The 27,038-nt window shown below is 34.7% G+C and overlaps 1 protein-coding gene across 2 annotated transcripts in view; it reads right to left on the bottom strand.

The window, feature by feature from the left end:
* LOC121410783 (glutamate decarboxylase 1-like) overlaps positions 1-27,038 on the bottom strand; it is a 60,587-nt gene that overhangs the window by 25,999 nt on the left and 7,550 nt on the right. For both annotated transcript variants that reach the window (XM_041603092.1, XM_041603093.1), the window contains 6 exons: positions 12,297-12,530; positions 11,800-11,890; positions 6,055-6,161; positions 2,143-2,258; positions 1,475-1,554; positions 458-512 (listed from right to left, as the gene is read on the bottom strand). In XM_041603092.1, coding sequence (XP_041459026.1) covers positions 458-512; positions 1,475-1,554; positions 2,143-2,258; positions 6,055-6,161; positions 11,800-11,890; positions 12,297-12,530 — 683 coding nt within the window. The remainder of the gene's footprint in view (positions 1-457; positions 513-1,474; positions 1,555-2,142; positions 2,259-6,054; positions 6,162-11,799; positions 11,891-12,296; positions 12,531-27,038) is intronic.

Genomic DNA, 27,038 nt, shown 5'->3' with positions numbered 1-27,038 from the left:
TGATGAAGTTTAAATTGAGAAATAATCGCTGGTCTTTTAGAGGTCCATAATTTGAAAAGTTGGTCCTTCTATTTACTTTTCAGAGGTCACATGAATTTCGCACACAAATGAGGAAAATTAATTTTCAAAAATGATCATCCATTTGATCTTAATATAATGAAAATTCTTCATGATATTCATGTATTCAATCACATTCTTCATATATTTACCTAACATGTAAGTTATGAAAAAAAAGCAGCGTAATAAAAAATTAATAGCTTATAGTAACATTACTTGAGTAAATCTACCTAAAATGTCTTCGTCTTTTGATAATAGTTTTATAAATTAAATATACAAGGCCATATTTTAGTCTTTACTAATGAACTGCTTAGATCAAACTTTCTTTTTACAATGGAACATCTTATTTTCCGATCTGTTTGAAATACCAGTATTCTGCCTTCCATGAATAATAACTTACCCTTCCAATCGCCTGTTGAACTTTGTTCTCAAAATCCTCTGCACTCATCCTTCCCCTAAAAAAGACATTTCGATGATTTAAATATTTTCGCATTACAAATTTTGCCATTCTACGTGTTTTTTTTTAGATGCACAGATAGGTTATTGAAAATGAATATTTAATATGTAAATCCTGTTGAGAATATTACTTAATTTTTGTTCCAGAAATATAATCAAAAGAGAAACTTCCATCACTTTGAAAAAAAATCAGTCTCATGTATCTCTGAAAGTAACAAGTCTACCACTAAAATGAGAGTAATCTTCTTGATCTGAAAGTAGTCTTGGGCCCGTATTCTGAAGTCGGGTTTGACTTAAACTCAGGTTTAAAGTTGTGGTTTAAGTATGGAAAGCCAAAAGTATCAACAATTTTTTATTAAGTTGTATGTTTCTTATGTTTACTCTGCTCTTTCCTGATTCATCGATGGTGAAGACAATCATCTATTTATACTTCCTAGACAATTATGAATGATTTGAGAGCCTAATGAGCTGAGGTAAGATATCTCTACTGTTAGTGATTTATGTAACAATTGGCTTTCCATACTTAAACCACAACTTTAAACCTGAGTTTAAGTTAATCCCGACAAAAGAATACGGGCGTTGGAGGATGGTGACTTATGGCTAAATGCTTTAAGGCAGACACACTTTTTTAATTGATTAATTTAGTAATTATTAATATCATTATCATCATTATCATTTTGTTTTTGGGGGGGTGGGTTAGGTAAAATGGGAATGTTAATAATGTCAGTGATATATACTTGATTTATAAACATGTCTACAAGATTTCCTTGGAAGAAATTGAAGTCTGGGTAGTATAAGTGGGTTACATGACCTCCAAACAATGTAATCATAAAAGATAATGGCTTCGTTTCGATACACCAACAACTCGACGTGATTATGCCTGACCCTCTGTGAAGGCTCTGTTTGTAGAAACAAAGAGTATAATTTGGTCTTTAAAATCGCGATTACCATGGTAACTTACCTGTCGTCTGTCTCAACGAGGATGAGATTATCTGTACCAATACCCAGGATGGAGGCCGCCCGCTTGATCGAGAAATGACTCTGAAATTTACAAAGATTCCGAGAAACGATTATGGCTAATTACCGCTGCCCACTAGCGTACCTACGGGGGGGGGGGGAAGAGGGGGCAGTCTGACGAGTCACAACCCATACAAAAGACATATCCCTGCCCCCCTGACGAGCTTGAATACCTATTTTGCCCCCCCCCCTGACGACCTTGAAGACCTTTTATTTTTGCTTGCTTGTCAATTTTTTTTCGGGTACGATTAAAGACCTTTTTTTTTTGCTTGTAAAAATTTTCAACCGGTTTTGCCCCCCCCCCCATGTGGAATATCCCATTGCACAATACGCATTTACTGCAGTGTTAACTGTAGTTTTATTATCATTTTAATGCATTAATCATGATTATAGAGTCTAGAAATATTCAGAATAGTATTCAGGCTAAAACAACTTCTATACTACTACTACTACTACTACTACAATACTACCACTACTACAACTACTACTATTCTACTGCTGCTACTTCTGCTGCTGTTGCTGCTACTATTAGGCCTACTACTACTATTACTGCTACTGCTCGGATGGAATCCCATTCTCCAATTATCCTAAACATGCAAATCCATTCTTTACCTGTTCCGACGTAAACATGACAAGATTGGGCAGACCAAACAAGCCACGTCTTTTGCAGGCTGGGAAGAATTTATGCCTGGCAGCTAACACTGCATACAGATTGCATACCGCTCCCCCTAAAACAAATAAAATACAAAGAACTTACAATAAGATAAACACTGGGGAGTATATTCTCATAGTATAGACTATTACTCATTACTCAGGAAAAATATATCTAGAAATTTCTCCAAAATATTTATAAATGAGAAGGCATACATTAATGTAATGATAGATTTTTTGGTCATATTGGTCAGGTTTGTAGATAACCTTTACTTAATCAATGTTGAATAAGAAAAATGTAACCTATCATTCCGTAGAAACGTTGTATATTAAATCTGGATTTAATCAAGATAATATAAGGTACCACTACAATCGTAGTAACCTATTGTTGTGATGACAGCATACAAATGGTAGAAAGAAAATATATTATCGTTTCAAAGTTTGCTTAAAGTTTAATTATGAAAGAACGCCCAAACTATGGAATGCTTTATCCTATTTTCATTCCACAGTGTCCATAGTAAAAGTTAAATATCTACGCTTCTTATCCAATTTAAAGTTGTCAAGTCTTATAAAATATCAAAGGTTGATGAAACGCTGACCTGCTCGCTTTTCATTCTCCTTTACATTTCCAACTATGCGCAAAATGTATTCAGTTATTCTGTAATCTTTAAAGTCAATCGTTTAATTTGAATTTAAATAATACTCGAAAGTCATATTCAGAAAACATAAATTTTGGCGCTAAGTGACAGCATCATCAAATTGATTTCACTCATGATCATTCTTCTTTTAAAAACTCTTTTAGTGTTACTTAAGAGACCCAAAGACTTTGCCACTTTATATATATATATATATATATATAATTGTGATGAGCAAGGACCTAAACATTGCGTGGGTGCTTCAGTGAGTGATATATTAATACAAGCTTTCGGCCATACCTGAAGAAGGCCGAACTAAATGGCCGAAAGCTTGTATTAATAAAAGTTGAAGAAATCCAGGCTACGTCTCCCGCTTCAATGCTTTTTGAGCTTCTTCGCCAATATATATATATATATATATATATATATATATATATATTCTCTATATATATTTATTTATAATCAAAATTCGTGATGCTTCGAGTCGCGTTAAATGATAGAACTTAAAGGAATGGTACCAGTTTTTCATGGAATTAAAAAATCACAACCTAAGTAAGCCCGTGCCGATATTCTAAAGTTTACATAAATTTGTACATGTATATTAAATTGAACATAGTGTATGATCTAAACTTGAATTTCCGTAATAAATAAAAATCCCAGATATTTTTTTTCAAGCGGATTCATGTTAACGAGGCTGTTGGCCGAGGTGTTATATAAGAAAGATTTATGAATGCATACTATTCTTATGATATACTTGACGATGTTAAAGGACAAGTCCACCCCAACAAAAACTTGATTTGAATAAAAAGAGAAAAATTCAACAAGCATAACACTGAAAATTTCATCAAAATCGGATGTAAAATAAGAAAGTTATGGCATTTTAAAGTTTCGCTTATTTTCAACAAAATAGTTACATGAACGAGCCAGTTACATCCAAATGAGAGAGTTGATGACATCACTCACTCACTATTTTTTTGTATCTTATTATATGAAATATGAAATATTTTTATTTTCTCATCATTGTCATGTGAAATGAAGTTTCATTTCTCCCTCAACACATGGAATTCCATTATTTTAACATTTTGTGCTTCGGGCAAGGAGGTCCTAATCGTCAAATTCGTAAAAATTGAAATATTGTGTAATTCAAACAATAAAAAACAAAAGAAATAGTGAGTGAGTGACATCATCGACTCTCTCATTTGATGTAACTGGCTCGTTCATATAACTATTTTGTTGAAAATAAGCGAAACTTTGAAATGTCATAACTTTCTTATTTTACACCCGATTTTGGTGAAATTTTCAGCATTGTGCTTGTCTGATTTTTCTCTATTGATTCAAATCAACATTTTTCTGAGGTGGACTTGACCTTTAAGTAATGCAATGTGAGATGATAAAAAAATAAGAGAAACGAGAACTTAACAATTTCCAGTCTTAACACGTCGCAGTCATTGCTACTTTACACAGTCAGGAATACTAAGATACGAAATGATAGTGCCATCTAGGGAAAAAGTTGTTGACCAAAAAGATAATGAAATATTATCAACGGCTCATGATTATGAAACGAATTGCGCAATGGGAAGAGGGGCGCATCTGACCAATCCGAATGATACATTCATGCGACATATCTTTTATAGTGTTTATCATTTTCGAAAATGAAAACGTCAAGCAGGTTTGGTATTCACTACATCATTCCCAAAGTGAGCCAATTGTGAATGTGGTAACAATATCAAATCTTATTTGACAAAGGTTTGTCGTTGGTAAATCGATTGTAACAAAAATTATGCATCTCGAGAAAGGTGAGATTTGTATGATTGAGCACTCAACTACCGTGGATGGGAGAGAAAATCCCTCTATTGACACGTTACCAGGGTGATAATTACCCACATCGATTCTTTCGTCACGTGGAGATTACGGCATTATATCCCATAGTAAGGTCGAGTTGTTACTTCTCTCTCATTACACGCACATATAATTAATGTCTAGCACATGTAATCAAACACCTGAAGATTATCTAGATAGAGTGCAATATTATTATCTAGAAAGTAATACATTCATGTCATGGCAGTATTTCTCGTATGTTTCTGCCTCCATCTTGCCATATTTGGGTTCACGGTTAAGGTTTTAGAACATTTAAATATGTTCTTACTTTATGTGAGTGATTCCATTCGTCATTGCCATCATCATCCGTGATTCTATTTGTTACAGTATATTCTTTATGATTCTCCTAATAAATCTGGCGCATATTGATTTTTTTTCGAACTTCATTTATTTCTCAACTGTAACATTCATTTTGCTTCTGTTTTTTTTTTATTTCTTTATAGATTCTTTTTAAAATACATGTTTGATTTGCTCTATAAACTACCCTTTGTCACAATTTATCCACCTGCCTTTAATCTCTACTTCGACGATGCTGTGAAGTAAGTGGTACTGTTTTTCTATCATCAAAGTTATTCTCTTGTTTAATATGATGGGTTCATTTATGGAGCCTTTTGTCATTTCGAGCACATTTGTCACTCTTGGGAGCGTTTCATTACTATTTCTTGTTCCGACAAGATGTCAGATCTCAAAATTCCATTGATTCTTATAAACTAAAAAGCTATGTTACCATGGTCAATGTCGGATAAAGTGTAGAGGAGCCGTGGTGTAGTGGTTCTGACTCTCGCCTTGTAAACAGAGGGTCGTGTGTTCGAATCCCACCGCGGTCTGGCGTCCTTTGGCAAGGCGTTAATCCACACTTTGCCACTCTTGACCCAGGTGCTAAATGGGTACCCGGTAGAATGTGAAAGTCATTGTAGCTTGTCCAGTACTGTGTACAGGCGACTGACTGGAATAATCCCCAGTGAGTGGAGGATGTGCACACATTGTGTGCGAGAATGACTGATTGATTCCGATGACAGGGGTAATAATATAGGCCTATCTGTAAAGCGCTTAGACACGTCGTTCCGATGGATTAAGCGCTATATAAAAGCGGATTATTATCATTATTATAAAGTAAAGCAACTCCAACAACTCCTTTCATGAAATGTACCCCAGATTACAAAGTGGCACAAGGTGGGCAATCCAGCTTTTTAAATATTATGAGAATTATTCACGAGGACACATATATTAATTCGGAAGATAAAGGAAAAAAATCTCCAAGGAAAAGTTTTCAACTAGTTTTAAGCTAAACTTTAGGGGCAAATTATCGATTGATTCCATTCATGTATAATTTGATTTAATGTACAATGTATATACTTACCAGGGGCAAAAATACCATCACCATCTTTAAAGCCGACAATTTCCCTCATCTTTTTCAATGTGGCCCTCTCCATCAAAACAAATACTGGTGCAATTTCGTATGTAAACCTGTTAATGAAATCACAAATCAGAAAAGAATTAAACACAATTTAAAAAAAGTATATTTGGCACTTTTCTGAGAGTTTATTCAAAATTGTTTTAATCAAATAGATCTTCGTTATTATTTTTAATCAACTTCTGATGTTAAGAAAAAAAAATAAACGGATTGTTACATTTTTATCACTATAAGTTTAATTGAATGCGAGATTTCTGAAAGACTGTTTGTGACTTTTCTTGGTCTAAAATGTGTGAGAATAACGAAACTGATTTAATATCCGACGAGAGATCCCCATGTTACACAGAGAATACAACAATCACACTATTAACATTGTCGTATGTGAATATTGCGTTTAAACGCTGCAACTCCGCATTGTTATCGTCCAAGAGCAGTGGTTTCTTTTGACAGCAAACGCAAACGTTAGTCTTCCCATTTCCCCGACTAAACCATATTCTGATTTGTCCACTTATTACTACGATATTTTTTTTATAATGTTTTTTTTTTTTATTACTATAACTCCATTCCGATGTTTATAACTACAACTACTTTCTGCCTGCATATCAATGGCTTTTAATTGTTTTTCTATATAAACTCCTCAAAAAAGTTTGGAAATCTGACTTTCATCGATAACCCCTCCTTGCTTTTAGTAAAAAATTATGTGTAATTGATATTAATGAATAGAGCATCTAATTATCATTAAAATGATACCCTACATTATATGATTATGGTTCACATGGAGGTGCAGTACCTTGAAATGTGGGGCAAGGTCAAAATTCAAAAGTTGCAAAATGACAATATTGAAAGTCACTGTTCTTTTTTCCGTGGTAATGAGTGAGTTTCTCAGCGGTTTCTTTTGTTTTCATGCATCTTAACATCAACATCAACATGGAATCAAACACACCTCTGCACAAGTAAACAAACAAATATGCATGGGTATTTCAAACCACGACTCAAAACCATGTTATCTCACAGAACCATCACTAATGTACAGAAGCAGGGACTTGATTTGAATTGATTTTCATCTCTATTGACGCAGACAAAAGAATCATGTTCTGTAATTGACCCTTCCTGACTATTTCTGCTCGTTTTGCTGCTTTTCAATTCAGACCTCATTCAACACTTTTAATCCTGCTCTTTTCGTAATGGCATGATCATAACAAGTATGGTATCATTTTAAAAAGAATTAAATGAACTTTTGAATGATATCAAATATTCATTGTGTAAAATTGGAAGTTGGGAGAAAATAATGGCCAAACTCAGATTTCCAAACCTTTTTTGTTCGTTTTGCAGCTTTTCAATTCAGACCTCATCCATCACTTTTGAATCCTGCTCTTTTCGTGATGGCATGATCATAACAACCATGGTATCATTTAAAGAATTAAATGATCTTTTGAATGATGTAAGATATGCAATGTGTAAATTTGGGAGTTGGGAGAAATTAATGGCCAAACACAGATTTCCAAACTTTTTGGAGGGGTTTACATTACCATAAGAATTACTATGGCTCAACTTGCCCCGTGTTGGCTGGCTAAACTTACCCCAGTCCGAACTTAATGCGATATTTTCACATCCCCACATTTTTTATGCATCCATCATGTAAAAGACTATGAAAAGATTGAGGATCCATACCTGGACTAACAATTTTGTTCTTATGTTTTTATTATATTTAAAGACGTGTGTGGGTAAGAAGCATTTATCTATTTTACGCATTTTTTTTTTCGTTTTGGCTGAAATTTGTATTTTCCCCTCTAAAAAAAGTATTTTTTGTTTCAAAGTTGAAAACAATGTGATAGTGTTAGGGGTTATGCAATGGGTCATCAATACATGGCACCACCACAATGTCTGACTCGTTCATTATTGACCTGGGGATGGTGGCTCAACTTACTCCTATGCTCAACTTCCCCCGCCTTCCCCTACTGTGTCGTATCTTTATAGAATATTACTAAATGAATCCACAACTAAGAAATGAGGCCTTCATCATTTCATAGATTTTACTGCATTTTAAACACAAACAAACAATATAGATACTTAAAATTTGAGTAAATTAGACAATGTCGTCCATCATTATCGTTCTATGCCTAAATTATAACGTATCAATATGAAGCTTCATTGCATCCACGAGAAACTGTTCTGGATATTCAAGACTTCAGTCAATGGCGCACATTGGGTCACGGCATTGGGTGGGGGGCACCAGCCAAAATTTTGATTCACTTAGTGTGCTTGTGAAGTGCGCTCAATTGCCACGTATACTGACAAAATAGAGACATTCCAATAATGCGTGCGCGAAGCGCGAGCTGAATTTTTTTTATATGTAGACCTAAAAATGGACATTATAAGCTATTTTTGTATAATCATGAGGCGTACCTGTCTCGCTAAATAATGTGCGCGCGAAGCGCGAGCTGAAATTTTTGTATATATTGACCACAAACAGGGACATTTTAAGGACTTTTTAAATGAATCCATTAAGAGTATACATATCTCACCATAATCATCTAATGCGAGTGCCAAGCGCTTACTGATTTTGTTAGAATTATATCTAAACACGTCAGGTAGTTTTTGGAAAATTTGGAAAATTCAGACCTGAAGAGGGGCATTTTAAGGCTTGGTTGTAGGAATTCACTAATACCATACGTATTTCACTAGCCAAATGATGCGAAGCGCGAGCTGAAATTTTTTAATATTAAGATCAGTAAAAGGGACATGTTGAGGACTGATTTTAGGAATTCATGAAGAGCAGACATATCTTACCAATCCACTTAAATGCAAACGTAAGGATGGACTGGAAATGTTTTATATTCAGACCTTAAAAGGAGGCAATTACTTTAAGTAGTCATGAAAAAGAAGCATATATCACTGCATAAAACAATAATAACTCGAAGTGCGAGGAAATATATGTGGTGTATATTGACTTGAAAATGGGTTGTTTTAGCACAACATGATTATATATCTCGTTAAACAGACAATGCCAACACCAGGAACGAACAAACACATAGGCCCTGAGCAAATTATGTTTCATAGAGTTATGAAAAAAAAATCTTATGGAATATAATATTAGATATATAATGTGATAAACATGATAACGTACAATAATTTCTTCTATATTCCCACTACGTTTTTCTTCCTTTCTCCCTCTTTTTCTCCTTTTCCCCGTTTTTTTTTGGCCAGCCGATAGGGGTGGGGGCGCGTGCACCCCGTGCTCCCCCGTAGTTACACCACTGACTTTAGTGATGAATACAATCGCGTTGGTAAATAAAATGGAATCAGAACCAAATCAAGAAAAGTGTGTCAGCAAAGCTTTGATGATTTCGACTGAAAACAGGCGGTATTGGGGCTGGTGTACAATTTCCTCAATGAAATTTGACGTTTGTATCTTTGAAAAGAAGAATGATGCATAGCGAAGATATCGTAGAGGTAGTTGTAATCGAGGCACGTTGCTTGTCTTAAAAATGATTTCTGCAATGTTTCAAACTTGTTTCCCTAAATTGCATCGGATCCATGTATTTTTTGCGAGATTGCTAAAAAAAAACGATTATTGATGTTGGAGGAAATAGTATCATTTGTTTGATATTATCATCAGTCAGGTATCATGAAAGTAAAAATGAAAGAAAGACAAATGAGGTGATTATTAAAAATTCTGTAATTAACATAGACTAAGAATGAAAATTGCGTTCTAAAAATACATGGATTTACCATATGGATTTGCATACGTTTTCGATAAAGAATTAATTAGCGCTGTATGTCACGAAATGAAAAAAAAAACATATCAAGATCTTAAATGTCAGATGATAAAAAAAATCGCTACTGATTATTTTATTAATGGGCATTTAAATACTTCTTTCATTCATTCCTATATGTTTCATGATTCTCATCTACTTCATGACGTCATCGAACTGATGACATCATCAAAAGAATCAACCGTCTTTTCTTACATTGCGATAGGTTAGTTGTGTAACCTAAAACTATTCGTCAACCTTTATTGCATTCCACCTTGTTTCTCCCAAGAGTGCATGTAGGTTGCGTGAACTGATCAAAGTTATCTGATTTGTTCTCCCTTGATGTAACCTTCGATATTGGAGTTCTGACATTTTGTCTCAAGTGTTTCTTAGTTCACATTTACACAAGAATAGCCATGCTTGAAATATCAAAGTCAAGAGAGAAAGAAGGCAGTGAGAGAATGTTGAAAAGCTGAAGGGTCTGGGAGAGCAGGAAGAGGAAAATGGCACGAGGAATGAGGGCAATAACATGTGAGAATCTTTAATTCATTCACAAATATTAATATTGTATCTTTTTAGTAAAATAGAACAGATTTTGTATTAATTAACTATTCAAAATCGCCGATTTTGTAATATTCTGCATGTGTGTACAAACAATGAAAATATTTTTGAACAAATAACCTGAACTAATAATACTTTAATAAATCTACCACCAATACCTTCTCTGCCCATCAATTAATATCAACTTTTTTTCTAAAGTGACTTTGCAGACGAATTAAAGTTGTCTATTGATCATTATCAACAAACCCAAACTTGTATGCATATTAAAGCACGATTTCAAGTCAATGAATGATTATCTATCAATCTTTAGATAATTCACGTGTTTTACCTATAAATAATTGCAAGTATTAACACACCAATTTAAGACTTCTTAGACAGCACTCAATGAATCGTATTGCTATTAGACTACTTAGTGGACATATTTGAAACCAATTTGAATTGTTTTGCTGTTTGATGAAACTACATTCCAAGGAGAGAGAAAAAATATAATATTGACGCCAATATCACTAAAAGCGTACCCCTGAGTGCCTTCAGTCTTAACATTACATTTAAATCAACTGAACGAGTGCTTTTCTGTAAAACCTGGGAAGGTAGGATAAAGTGATTTCAGGAACGACAAAAGAAACACCTGGACGAAAGTTACCATTTCCATTATCTTCTGAAGACAAGATAAGTGCACTCTTCTGTAAGACATGCCAGAAGGCATAAACGCTTTAAACATGTATCATCGATAAAATCATGGTTCTCTGATAGAGAAACTTAGAGAAACCTATCCCCGCTCATACTATCGTAAGTAAGGTAGATAAAGAAATCCGAGAGTATTCTCTTCACGGTTAAAGCATTTTCAATGTTTATGTACAATGAATGCCCTGGAACATGACCAGAATACATGAGCTATAGTGTGACTACAATTTGAAGAATAAAAATCACCAATTGACAAACAACCCCCCCCCCCCAAAAAAAAAAAAAAAAAAACCCTGAGAGATTTAGAAGAGAATAGCAAAAGAAACACTGGTGGATGTGAAAATTTGAGGGAATTACATAAAGACAAGAGAAATTGCTTAAAATAAAATGAAATAATCTTCTAGGCATGTAGTCATGCCATAACAATGAGAAAATAAAAAGAAGAATGTACATGTAGAGGAAAGAGGAGTAACATCAACAACAACAAAAACAAAGAAAAACGATATCAACAATATTTTTGTCAAGGTTGCATTCAGTGAGTAATGTCATGCATTTTGTACTTTTTAAAAAAATCAACCTCAACTCTTTAATGCAGCATGCAAAAGCAAGTGGAGGAAGCTTGATGGAACTGACAGAATAAAATACAATCCCAATCTCTTTTCTTCTGTTTTTGATGGATGATGATACTCACATGTTTGTATTAGCTGTAGCTGTCAGCCATTCCCCTGCCATTGAAACAATATCGAGCCCTTGTGAGATTTGGTTGAAGAACCGTGGATGACCTGTCGTTACATACAAACAGACGGATGAAAAATGTAAGAGCAGACATAAAGACAAACAGACAGATCAGGGAGAAGAGAGCAGATTGGAACAGGTTACATCGAATCCAGAAAAACCCTATACTAAGGGCTTTAGTTTATTGACTCAGAATCGACAGTATGTGCATTTTGTATAGAATGAATTTATGAGAATAAATATGCAAATAACATTTTAAATACGGGACTGAAAAGAGCGGAGAATTATATCATATTCGGTTCTTCGTTTTCATTACAGCACATCTTTCGTTGCTTTTTTCATAATTATACGAAAATAAAAATTGTTTAGAGGCTTGTTGGGACATTAAAACTTCTTGGAGTTTAAAAGTATTTCTGATAGACGTTAAAAAGAGAACTTTCTTGCTCTATTCACCTGTGTGTACGCAATATTTGAGCGTGTTCCGACAGTCATTGAGAATCTGATCCAGGTTCTCCGCCTTGTCAGGGAGCTCCAAGTGGAGCTTCTCCCTCAGGTCATGAGGATGGTTGAACTCTAGGATCTTGGTGGTACGGTCGTAGGACTCCTGGACGTACTCCACAAGGATCTCATGCATCTCCTTCAAGAATTTGGCAGTGAGTCCACTGGCTCCCTTGCAAGGGAGGAGGTCTGAGAAGGTGTATTTAAAATGTGAAAGTCGAGAGGAAATATAATATTGAAGAAGAAATAATGTAAAAAAATAAATTTTTAAAGAAAAACATGCAATATTTGAGGAGACGAACATAAAAATGACAGAAAGGGGATCATTAAAAGTAAGTGGAGAAAGTGGGGAGGTTAAGAAAGGAAGAAAATGACAAACTTGAAAAAAGAGGAAGGTAAAGAGAGTGAAAAAGAAATAGAGAAATTGTTGGAAGGGCGGGATGGGTAAAGAGAATATTAGAGATAAAAATAAAGAATACTTGTAATGAAGAGTGTTAGGTAAGATAAGGAAATAAGTGTCAGAAGAATATAAATGTCGAAAATGAACAGATGAAATCGGTGCTTAAAAGGATATAAATAATATATAAAATAAACCATTACATTAATGGATTCATATTGAAAATACTGTTTCAAATACAATTATATAATATTTTTCAGGTTTGATTGTATACATTTTACTCTCAAAACTGTTTCACTTTATCACTTTGAAATGACCAGTGTCATATAAAGGTGCTTCAGTCTATGAACATGATCCTGTTCTAATCATCTTGGCGAGCTTGAAGAAATTGAGCATTATACAGAAGAAGTAAATTCCGTAAATTCATACATCATTTCACCCTTTCCTTTTATTCCTCGGTTACTCTGTCTTCAAATATCCGGTTACTCCATTTTCTTTTTCTTATTTTGTTCCCATACCGTGGTCATTTCTAAAAGTACACATGCGCCATACTTTATAGCAAAGTGAACAAACCCAACGTCAAACACCGCTCAGATTTAAAAATCTACCAGACGACCATCGTTCAAGTCGTTACTATCGTTAGTCTTGTCCTATCGATCATCCCAAGATTTTAAGACAAACGGGGCTACCATGGCCATGTTGACAGAACTGATTTAGGACATACGATATAGGTCTATCTACACAACGGTCAGGCAATACCACCTCAAACACTCCTTTTTCTTTTTGAAATCGAAGGATGAAAGCATTCGCCAATAATAGCTCCCGAGGAAAAAAACACATGAAGGAAATTTGTAAGTACATTTCTTCAAATTGGCAGAAAATTCGTACTTTTCTGCAAAGGAAGGTTTCTTTAATTCTATTTTTGTGTAGCTTGTTTGTGTCAAGGTCTCCCAATTTCATTCTATTCATTTACCAGCTTAAGTCATCAGTAAGGCCAAGGATAAAGTGAGTGCAGAATAAAAAAAAGAACAATTCATATATGGTTAAAAAGATTTATTTTCTTTGTTTTGGTATCTAAACCCATAACATCTACTTCGTTCTCATCTTAAATAATGTAGCCTAGAAGAAATAACAAGGCAATTTAAAACGCCCACGATTCAATTTTTCGACTACAGTAACAACTACAGACTACAGATTTGATTGTGATGTATCTAAGACATTTCAGTTCTACAATATACTTAAATTCAAATTTCCATTAGTTTATTGGCAATCACTATTACCTGGGGAAAAACTTTGGTTAGTTGCTCAGATATAATTTTATACAGATGAAATCTTTAAAAAGCAACCACTTGATTAGTATATAACATCATTAATGCCATCCGCATCCTATCAGACATATGAATTTTTATTTAGGTAAGAATAATCAACGATTCAATAAAACTAGATTGGGACACGCGACCAAAAATAGTTGGAGTAGGCGATTGAGTTAATGTAATTTTGATCATCCGCAAAGCGACGCCATTTGCAGTGATTATTGAATTTTCTGTCATCTTGCCCTTCATTCACGTCTTCCTCTCTTTCTTGTTTTTTCTCTTCATCCTCCTCAAATTCATCTCTTTGCTTATTTCATATCCACCTCCATGTTTTTGCTTCTCTTTCTAGCTCTCTCTCTCTCTCTCTTCGTTACAGAGCATTGTATTTGAACTTTGTATTGCCTTTTCTCGTCTACATTCTATATTTCTCACTCTCCTTATTGAACTACTCATCGTCTCTCTTGTTATTTTTCATTACTAACTATTCAGGAAAGGCCCCCTTTTCTCTCTCCGTCTTTCCCTCCTCCCTCTGTATTTTCTCTCTCTCTCTCTTTCCCTATCTCTCTTCTTACTATTTTCACAGTCTGATTCTCACTCCCTCTCAAAGGAAACCCATTTGCGTAACTGCCAAACTCGCTGAGGTTCCAAATCCTCCCTCATCTAAACCACATAGACAAGACGTTAAACTCAGCTGGACTAACAACGATGACGTCATCGAGAGGCGAGGTTAATAAGCATGACTATCATTTCATTAGGGCTATTTTTTCTTGGATCCTATCAATATCTTCAAATCGCTGTGAGATGCATCACGATTTAGTCATGTCACTTTGCGATGCATCTCGTCTCGATCTCAAGTATCAAGACATTTCCTGCAATCGTTTGTTTTAATATCATTCAGTTCTTGCAGAAGACCATGAACATATATTAACTAAAACATATCAAACCTTTGATTTTTCCTCATGTTAATTCTCACCGTTCAATAAATTTGAAGATTCTGTTAACCCTTACCTCTATACTGCCGTAATCTGTATTCTCGTGATTACTCATCGAATCCTGTGATGTGAATCTTGGCAAACTTGCGCTTATATTACATTTCGAAATTTTGCCCAATTTCACGTATCATTTTGCGAATTTCAAAGCAAATAGTGTTGTTATAATCTGTTTAATATTATGTTCCAGGCAAACATACCTTATTTGTACAATGTTATATATCTATCTTTTCAACTCTATAAAATCTCCCCTTCTCTCTGTCATTTCCAGACCCTTTTCTCTATACCATCTTCCCTATTCTCCATTAAACTGTCACATAACTTTTATTTGCCTTTCATTTTCCCTTCACCTCGATATCAAATCACTGTCAACTTTACATACAATTAATACTCGCCACTTTTTATTGCTTTTGCAAAGCACTGTAAAACATTTTGCACCTTCTTTTATAATTGTTGTCATGGTAAACACTTCACGACTCGTTTGGGTTGTTTATCTAACACTTCAGATTTTAGAGCGCAATTTCCACTCTCCGATTATAAAGAAACCTTTATTTTTAATTACCCGGCTTTATCAAATCTGAGGATAACTCTTTTATGATGGAATGTTAGCGCTGTTTGCTTCTCTTGATTAAAAAAAAGAAATTAACAACTTAATATATTCAAATTGTAACTCGCATAAGTGTATCAGTTAATGGGAAAGGGCGATATGAGCGGAGAGTGTGCATTATTTTTTCTTTTGGAATAAGTACAGAGTAATTCAACTAAAAGCTCATAATGGATAGTGTTGCGATCCATTTAGTATGCAGGGGAATAAAGGTCGACGCTGTTATAGATACATAAAATCTCCATAACAATGAACAATGGGAACCGGTGAATCTCTTCATAGGTAATCTTGCAAAATGCAGCACATCAATCTACATGCAAGATGTGAATATGATATAACTCTATTCTTAACAGTATAGAGGAACAAGCATAATACAACCTCATTGCTTGACAATATATCGTAAACTATACCTACAGGTTTATCATATATGAATCACTGCATGATATATATAGTTATACTCGCTCTCTCCTGTCTTGCAGGTTTATTGAGTTATTATCTTTTTACATTTCATTTTCACATAACTTTTCGCTCATCTGAACCCTATTAATGAGCAAAGATAGAACTTAATAAAGACGTTACTTAATTGAATTGAGTTTTGAACACTTTAATTCACCCAAAACAATCTTCTATTAAGGCTTCATGGGAGATGGGCCTAATTAACCCTGTTAAAAAATATAATCATAATTTATTGTATATTGAACGATATACAGGGGAAGAATCTACATTCAATATAATTTATCATCACGTTCTTTAGATATAAATGTATTGACATTAAAATATCTATAGCAAGTATCGGGACGCTACTTCTCAGAAAACATGCACCATATTCATTCAACGGAATTTTCTTTTTTAATGTTCAGCCAATGGAAAATCATGATATACAAGTAAAGACTGTAGGTATTCGATATTCTATGTACCATCTTCATAACATGTAAATGTATCGACATGAAAGTATCGATACAAAGTATTGGGATGTTACTTCAAGCACAACATACACTAACTTCAGTCAACGGAGAATAGTTCTATACTAGGTAACAATGTGATTTTTAGACTCTGCATATAGGCATTCGATACTCCATGTTATCTTTATAAGATGTGAATGTATGGACATAAAAATATCGATACAAAGTATTGGGATGTTACTTCAAGCACAACATACTCTAACTTCAGTCAACGGAGAATAGTCCTATACTAATGCAAGGTAAAAAATGTGATTTTAAGACTCTGCATAGAGGTATTCGATATTCCATGTACCATCTTCATAAGATGTGAATGTATCGACATGAAAATATCGATATAAAATATCGGGATGTTACTTCCCGCACATACACTAACTTCAGTCAACGGAGAATAGTGCTATACTAATGCAAGATAAAAATGTGCTTTTTAGACTCTGCAAAGAGGCATTCGATATTCTATGTACCATCTTCATAAGATGTGAATGTATCGACATGAAAATATCGATATAAAATATCGGGATGTTACTTCCGCACAAAATACACTAACTTCAGTCAATAGAGAATAGTGCTATACTAATATAAGGTAAAAATGTGATATTTAGACTCTGCATAGAGGCATTCGATATTCCATGCAGTGGCGTACCGTGGATCACGGCATGAGGGGACCAGCGAAAATTTTGAGTCACTCGGTGAGCGCGCTTTGCGCGCTCAATTGACAGGTATAGGCCTATTGACCTAATAGAGACATTTTAAGGACTGTGCCATTAAATGGATATGTAATGTATCTCACTGATCAAATGATGCGAGCGCGAAGCGCGAGCTGAAATATACAGACCTAAAAAGGGGCATAATAAGCAATTAAAAAAATAAAAATACGTATCTGTCTCGCTAAACAACAATGGGAACGCGAAGCGCGAACTGAAATTTTTGTACTTATTGACCCTAAACAGAGAGAGTTTAAGGACTATTTTTAGGAATCAAATAAGAGAATACATATCTCACCATACTCATCTAAGTTAAGTGCCAAGCGGTTGCTAATTTTGTTAGAAAACATAAAACACTTTTTGTAGTCATTGTAATCATGATTAAAATACGAATTTTACTAATCAAATATTGCGAGCGCGAAGCGCGAGCTAAAATTTTGGAAATTCAGACCCGAAAAGAAGCATTTTAAGGCTTGTTTGTAGGAATTTATGAAGACCATATGTATTTCACGTACAAAATGATGCGAGCGCGAAGCGCGAGCTGAAAATTCTGTATATATTTACCCCAAACAGGGACACTTTAAGGACAATTTCTTTTTTTTAATCCATTAAAGAGTATATATATCTTACCATAGTCATCTAAATGCGAGTGCCAAGAGATTGCTGATTTTGCTAGAATCACATCCAAACACATTAAGGGCTTTTTGTAATCATTGTAATCATGATTATCATACGCATCTCACTAGTGCAAAGTGCGAGCTCAAAATATATAGGAAATTCAGATCTGAAGAGGGGCATTCTAAGGCTTGTTTGTAGGAATCTACTATGACCATACGTATTTCATTAACCAAATGATGCGAGCGCGAAGCGCGAGCTGAAAATGTTTGATATTTAGATTAGAAAAAGGGACATTTTATGGAATGTTTTCAGGAATTCTTGAATAGCAGACATGTTTCATCAATCCACTAATTCGAACGTTAGCACGAACAGGATTTTTTTGGTATATGAAGACTTTAAAATGGGGCTATCACTTCAAGTAGTCATGAAAAAGAAGCATGTCACTACATAAAACAATAATAACTCGAAGTGCGATAAAATATATTTGGTGCATATTGTCTTGAAAACAGGACTTTTTAGTACAACATGATTATATATCTCGTTAAACAAACGATGCGAGTACCAGGAATAATGAACAAATAGGCCCTGAGCAAATTATGTTTTAAAAGTTATGAAAAAATATTTATTATGTAATATAAAATAATGTACAATAATTTCTTATTTCCCAACTACGTTTCTTTCTTCTCCCTCTTTTTTCCTTTTCCCCCCGTTTTTTTTTTTTTTGGGGGGGGCAGCCGATGGGGGAGGGCACGTGTCCCCCCCCCATAGTTACGCCACTGATTCCATGTAACATCTTCATAAGATGTGAATGTATTGACATGAAAATATTCGATATGAAATATCGGGATGTTACTTCCCGCACAACATACACTAACTTCAGTCAACGGAGAATAGTTCTAAGGCAAAGGAAAATGTAATACAGGTATTGGATATTCTTTGTGTCGTCTTCATAAGATGTGAGTGTATGACATAACAGGTATTTTGCGACATTAAGGTATGGACATAAAATCGATATGAACGTATCAATATGAATTGCAAGTTGAATAACCTGTAAATTATCGGCATAATAAAGGGGCATGCACGGGTCAGGAGGGTGGGGGCTTCCGCTATATCCACTCCCCAAATTTTTCAGTAAACATAATAGCGTAAACAATATTGCGATTTTATGGATTTTTAGCCCTACTCCTCACTTTCAAAATCTTTCTGTGGGCCATTATATGGACCTTCATTTTTTTATAAATGTTGATCGGATTTTACAGTGAAGTTAAATTCATATCGTCTAACTTTAATCATCATTTTCAATATTCTAAAGCCAGTTTTCTTTCAAAAATCTATGCAACGCTTAAATCAATTGTGCTATTAATAAACTCTGTCATTGACATGTGGTTAAACATGAAAGAGAATGCTCTACAATGAATTATAATAGCTAAGATTATAGATTTAAATAAACGTGTTTTGAAAAACGATTCTCTCAAAGTCGAAAAATCTACAATTTCCATGACTACCTCACCTTGTACAAGGTATAGCCTTCACGTATTAATTTCTAGTGTCCTTGTTCATGCTTAGAGTATTATGAAACGTGTTTATATTGTTAGAAGTTGTAATAATGTACGATATCATCGAATGATATATCACTGGTTCAAGGTTACATTTATGTAATCGCTTGTCAGAGCCTGTTTCATTAGAGCAAATACTAGAATTTCGTAATAACGTAACCTTCAGTCAATCAAATATTAGAGTTTTACTAACTGTATATGACTTGTTACTTTGTTCAACGATTCCTGAAACGAAGCTCCAAACTCAACTTTGTCTTTGAAAAACTGGAGAACAAGGGGAGTAAATTTGAGGTACTAGAAGGTTAACCCAATAAGACAGTGCCGAAATATATCGGTACCAAGCACAAGCACGATCTGACTATTGACTCGACCAAACTAGCCTCCCCGGTAGATCAGTCAAAGCACTGTTAACATTGCCAAGATCTGAGTCATATCTCAGACCCGTTGCATAAAACTTTTGTCATAAACAATTCTCATAAACAATTCTGGCAAAATTATAAACAAAAGCTCTGGCAAACAAAATCACGCCATTGAAATTTAATTTAATTCACATTAAAAATGGCTTAGTGTAGATAAAAAAAAGCTCTGTTGGGGAATATTTTTATTAAAAAACATTTTGTCATCAAAACTAAAATACCCAATGACAGCGTCGAGACCGTGTATTAAAAAAGTGCTATAGGGCATGTTGAGATAAGATCCACTCTTTAAAAGGATTGGCCAAAGTAACCACTCTGCCTGTGAATATGAGTCAGAGTGATGATAATAAATAGTAGGTATCAACCAAAACTCTGGTTGAGTCTAACCAATAAATTTAATTAGTAGTCACTGTCTAATATTCACCTATTGGGAGGTGCCGTGGCCGAGTGGTTGAAGGCGCCTGACTAAACATGGAGAGTCCGGGGATCGATCCCCGGCCGCGGCACGTACGCCCGTGAGCAAGGCAATTTAATCCGCAATGCTCTTTTATCCTGCATTCAAATAAATGGAAATGCTATACGCATTCTTGGTAACTAGGTATTCACTTGTGTTAAAAACAACAAAAACAATACTTTTGATACACTCTTAAAAACAGTTTTCCCAATATTGGGTAAGATGGGAACATGTATGCTTGGTGGGTAAAATGATACCAAATACTTTGTAAATTTTACGCTATGTTGCATTTAAATTTACTTGCATTTTAACCAATATAAGGGAAAAAATTACGCAGCAAACATGCTTGTTCCCTTTTTACCAAATACTGGGTAAATTTTTACTCAATTTTTTTTCCAGAAAGTAGAGAGATTTAAAGATGGATTTTCCTTTATAATTTCCTTTTCAATATACTTTGCTCAGCCTTTCTGCCCACGTATTAAGGAAAAAGCCCGTTCACACGAGCTGAGGTGGACATGTACTTGTATTTTGAGTGTTGACAGATCCAAACGTAACATTCTACCCAGTGTGAATGAGCATCTCTAATTTTAAGTTCTTCGAGTTTAAAATATATTGATCGCCACCTGGCAAGCTTATCCAAACGCAACGTAGTGCAATCTGTCCGGCTGAACATTCCTAGATCGGTAATTCCACCCGCTAGAGAATCGATCTAGATCGGCTGTTTACAGTTGCTGCTGTTTCTTTCTTCCTTTACATTTATCTTTAAACTTTAGTTGTCATTATTCTCTTACCATAGCTAAAGCTGCATCATTATTTTTATATAGAATGTATTCTTTTTGTATGCCTTGTTATAAGATTCTTCTTTTTTTTTGTTAAAATTGTCATCAATTTCATACGACCGTGTGGTCTAAGATCACCGTGCATTTTGAAGAAAAGGGCACATAGATTTTAACAAATAGAATTATATATTTCATTCATGAAACTCAATGGTTGTGAAATAGACATTCCGAGGGCATGAGATATATTTTCATTTGTAGAAAATTATGATAGTCCACCCAACATTAATGGTAATCTAGAACGTCGAGTTAAGCCCATTTTAGACCTTCAAGGATGCAACACGGATCATCATGGATCTTAGTCCGTGGTGATCTGAGGTGCTAAATTGATATTTTCTACCATTACCGGAGTGAACGGATGTAACTGGGTCCCACACGCATGCACATTGTTTGATTGCACACACTAAACCTCAGTGTCTTGACATGTTGGTATTACAGGCCAATCAATCATCAAATAAGAACTATACGTAATCGCTATTCGTTGATATAATAAAATTTGAACAAAAGTGGGGGAATATCCCGCCATTGTGGGTTCATCCATAATTATAAAGTCTTTTGAATCAGGCTATAAGTCTTGAATTTGGTTTGTTCCAGTTTTAAAATAAAAAGAAATGATATTTGCGAATTAAGTCCATGCCTATATGCTAGTATTCGAACCCAGAACCTTGGATTATTACATTTCACCATGCTCGAAGAGTTGGAGATTAAATCTTTACGATTCGTGTTATGAATATTCATGAGGCTTTCTTTCACGGAATGGACGACATTCTAACAACGGGCAGTAAATGTTGCCGGAAAAAAACTATGATTATCTCCGAAATCTGACAAATATGTACAATACCTTGCCTTATGAATTGAACGGTGTAGCAAATAATGAATGTTAAAGATGAAAATTAGTTGTATTTTCATACTGGAAATATTAGATTCGTTAAAGCCAATATTTCTGGTATTAACATAAAATAAAGTAGTAAACATAAAATACTATTTCACCACAAATGGACAAGAACAATCTATGGGATAGCCTATGTGACGGATGCCGAACTCTCGAAGGAACGACAAGCGCAACTCATGGGGATGCAGCTACAACACATGTGTCACAATTCTCACATTGTGATTGAATTTACAAGGGTTAATTTGATGCCTGGGGTACCGGGGTGACTGGTTTTACACTATTTATCATGCTCACATAGTGACATAATATAGGTCAAGGTATACGTATGCACGGTATAGATACCATTCAGAAACAAGTAATAACACTTTGTTAAAGGCATGCATGCATCACGAAACGTTGATTTTAGAGTTTGTTTTCTTGATGGTGATCATAAATAGACAATAAAAACAACATAAATTTCCATTTTTTATTTTATACAAGCTGGTAGCTATACTACCTCGGATATGTTATTAAAGAGTTAAAGGACAATTTAAACGAATGTTTTGAATGTGCAAATAACATTATTCAAATTTTAAGAAAAAAAAATCAGAAATTAAGGATTACTGTTTGAATTGAAATCATTTTTTTTAAAGTCTAATAAAATAACATTTATATACCAAACCCACTTGTATAAAGCGTTTTTACTTTGTAATATTGTTAGATAAGAATTTAGGATTGAAAATCACCAAATCCCACTCCTTTGAATAAAAAGGCAACTGAACCTGATAATTATATTAGAGTGAATTAGAGTGAAACAAAACATAAAAAGAACAAAATGTGAAAGTTTGAAAGAAGTCAGATCATGAATAAAAAGTGAGAGATAATTAAAAAAAGGAGATTGCTCAATCCATGCAAATCTGACATTTTCATTTTGGTAAGCGGATTGTGACTAAGCTTCTTAGCCCCCTTTTGTCAAATTTCACTACACATCCAATGTAAAAAAAAATGGTAGAAATCCTAAAAGTATGAACCAAACAAAATTCCTTAAGCAGAAATTAGCTGCTACACAATTCTAGGAGAAACGAAATTGAAAACAAGATTTAGCTAAGGTAAGTTTAACTGCTTGTCTTTTACCATGTTTACTTCAAATAATTTGATAGACTCGCAAGTGATTGTCAAAAATAATTCCCTCAGTGAAAATGGGTACAATTTTTCTAGATTTTTTATAACATATTAAAGAACATTAAAGACACTAACCATGACAAGGTTGAGTGAGCATGCTTTATGAATAAATGGAAAGTGTTATAATATTACTGTATTGATGTATTATTTTGACTTTTGGAACGACAAACCTGGCCTTCGATGCCTGTATATCCATGCGTGACTCAGGTTGATTTTTACAAAGAAGTGTAAGCTCAATGAGTGTAAAAACAACCTTGTTTCGTTAAAATCTATTCTTATTCTGAAATAGGGACTTCATTATTTTTCTAAAGACAATACCATGATGTCTACTTTAAATAATGCTAAATATCCAATTATTTCATTTTATTTTTAACAATTAATACCAGTAAGATATCTTTGCACGAAGAAAATTCAGGCAGGCCTTTTCTCCGGCAGAATGCCTATTTATATCTCGAAAAATATGCCACTTGTGTTGTATACTTTACTGAAAGAAAACCAAGATGGATGGAATTTTTAATTTCTTGTCAGTTCAATGCATACGTAAACAGGGAAAAAATCACTCTATACCAACTACTGGTCAAAATTAAAGCTTCATTTAGATCTCAGTTGTATATCAGCAAAGTTCTGTGTTTTTAGATCACGTGATGGAGCAGAAACCCTGAAGTCAACGGGCAGTGTAATTACATACGGAGAAAACAAAAGCGCGGACGATAGCTCCCTAATTTAGGTTTGATATTAAACGACTCTGTGAAGATAAGGTATCAGTGGCGTACCGTGGGTCACGGCATTGGGGGGGCACCAACAAAAATTTCGGGTCACTAAGGGAGCGCGCGAAGCGCGCTTAGTTGTCAGGTATACTGACCTAATAGAGATATTTTAAGGACATGCAGTGCCATCAAACGAATATGTATCTCACTGATTAAATAATGCGAGCGCGAAGCGCGAGCTGAAAATTTTTGATATTGAAGGCTAAAAATGGACATCAAAAGCAAATTGTTTTGTAATCATGATACTTAACTGTCTCGTTAAACAAACAATGCGAGCGCGAAGCGCGAGCTAAAATTTTTGTATATACTGACCCTAAACAAGGAAATTTTAAGGATTATATTTTAGAATCCATTAAGAGTATAAATATCTCACCACAGTCATCTAATGCTAGTGCCACCCTTTGCTGATTTTGTTAGAATTACATCTAAACACAGTCATGAAGCACCTTTTGTAGTCATGTAATCATGATTATCATACGTATCTTACTAATCAAATACTGCAAGAAACATTTAGGAAATATAGACCTAAAGAGGGGCATTCTACGGGTTGTTTGTAGGAATTCTCTAAGACCCTACGTATTTGACTAACCAAATGATGCGAGCGCGAAGCGCGAGCTGAAATTTTTGTATATATTGACCCCAAAACATGGATATTTTAAGGACTATAGTTACAAATCCATTAAGTCAGAGTATACATATCTCACCATAGTCATCTATTGCGAGTGCCAAGCGCTTGCTGATTTTGTTAGAATTACATCTAAACACATGGAGCACTTTTTGAAGTCATTGTAATCATGATTATCATACGCATCTCACTAATGAAATACTGCGAGCGCGAAGCGCGAGCTGAAAATCTAGGAAATTCAGACATGAAGAGGGGCATTCCAATGCTTGTTTGTAAGAATTCACTAAGACCCCACGTATTTCACTAGCCAAATGATGCGAGCGCGAAGCGCGAGCTAAAATTTTTTGATATTCAGATCAGAAAAATTGACATTTTAAGGACTGATTTTAGGAGTTCATGAAGAGCAGAAATCTCACCAATCCACTAATGCTAACGTTAGCACGGACAGGAAATGTTTTATATTAAGACCTTCAAATAGGGCAATAACTTTCAGTAGTCATGAAAAAGATGAATATATCACTACTTAAAACAATAATAACTCTAATTGCGAGGAAATATATCATTTTGTTGTATATTGATTTGAAAACGGGAGGCTTTAGTACAGCAGTTTTATATGTCTCGTTAAAAAGCCTATGCGAGCACCAAGAAAAATGAAGACACAATTAAGCAAATAATGTTTCATAAAGTTGTGAAAAATGCTTCTTATGTTATATAGTGCGTATCAAAAAAAAAGTTTACACTTTGAAAAAGCCCTGGGAATTTAAAAATATACAACATGTGGGTAACATTTTCACATACAATCCTGGGCTTAGGTCTCATCTATCCAATGAAAGTGAAAGTTTTGAAAGAATGTTGCACTTGAGCGAGCACTGTCCATTTTTTTAAAGCTCGCAGAAATCTGTTTGCGCAGAAATGATCGTTTGTACGCTGTGTCAAGGGGAAAGGGTGAAATCAAACTTACCCTGCGAAACATTTCTCATACATTTCCCTTGCAATTTTAGTCAATTGAAATAAAACGGATACATTCAAACATTTTCTAACAATTTTGCCACCCAAATTGTAATTTTAACACTTAGTATACACAACTTTTACCCTTTTTGTGCCTGCTGGATCTGAGGACATAACTGAATCTGAACCAAAGTTTGTATCAGACATCTCTAGCATTTTTTCACTAAGTTTTTGTCATTTTAAGTGGGTTTACATTTAATTTTTTTATTTGATACTTGTTTCTCCACACTTTTCCCAAGCTTGACAATGATTGACAAAATGAAAATCAAGCCCAAGCCATGTCATGTAAATCACAGCTCAGTGTAAAGCAAATATCGTCCCGATGGCCTTGGTGTGTGGGGGAGTGGGGTGGGGCGCAATGCACTCCTCGAAGTGGTTTGGGCAAAGAAACAAGTTAAATAGGTAAAAGATATCTTCAAATCAATTTTACTAGCTAATTTGCACGTGTTATTCATAATTAAGGTCTACTTTTATTCACATAACTATTTCAAAGTTCTGCGCAAATCATTTGTCACTAACTTTTCAAAAGTAAGTGGTGCTCACTCAAGCGGAAATATTTTTCGACAGTTTTATCGTCATTTGCTTAAATGGACCTGTACCGATGTTAAAATGTGGAAAAATCTTCAGGATATTATAAATGTATAATTTTACAGGATTTTTTCTAAGTGTAAACTTTTTTTTGATACGCACTGTATAACATAATATAACACTATGATAAACAACAATTTCTTCTTTCCCCCACTACGTTTCTCTTCCCTTTTCCCTCCTTTTCCCCGTTTTTTTTTTTTTTGGCCAGCCGATTGGGGGGGGCACGTGCCCCCCATGCCCCCCGTAGTTACGCCACTGCCTATAGGTGTAAAATTAACACCACCAATTTAACATCGGTGTCAAATAACTGGTGTGGTCCTCTATGTACACCGGTTAACATCACAGTTTTTGCTGTGTAGGTCTTTGCCATGGAGAACAAAAATACAATATATTGTTTTGATAATTGTCAAAGAAAGCTAACACGCCACGTTTCTACATAATGTTAGGAATACTAAAAGCATCGTTCTGCTTTGCGGCAAGCCCTATGCGATATACAGTAAACTTTATTTTCTATCATCCTAAACATGCTTCGATCCAGAAACTGTTTCATGAAAGTTGTCAACGCTGATTTAATTGTCAGCTCTGACAATTTCAGTGTCATTGGCTGATTGGCTGAGAAGCACAGGTAACTGTCTGACAAGCTTCGTGAATGGGTACCCTTCAATTTTTCTTCTGCCCCCCCCCCCTCCGTTCAAATAAGTATTACCTTCAATTTTGATTGAAATACACGAAAGTGGTGCGATTTTCAATTAAATCTAAAAAGAGACTACCTTGAAAATAGAGGGGAAGAAGATATGATGCTGGTAGGTA

This window comes from Lytechinus variegatus, chromosome 3 (assembly GCF_018143015.1).
Source record: "Lytechinus variegatus isolate NC3 chromosome 3, Lvar_3.0, whole genome shotgun sequence".
Taxonomy (NCBI): domain Eukaryota; kingdom Metazoa; phylum Echinodermata; class Echinoidea; order Temnopleuroida; family Toxopneustidae; genus Lytechinus; species Lytechinus variegatus.
Note: the sequence above shows the minus strand (reverse complement) of the source record. Positions and strands in the feature narration are given on the sequence as shown.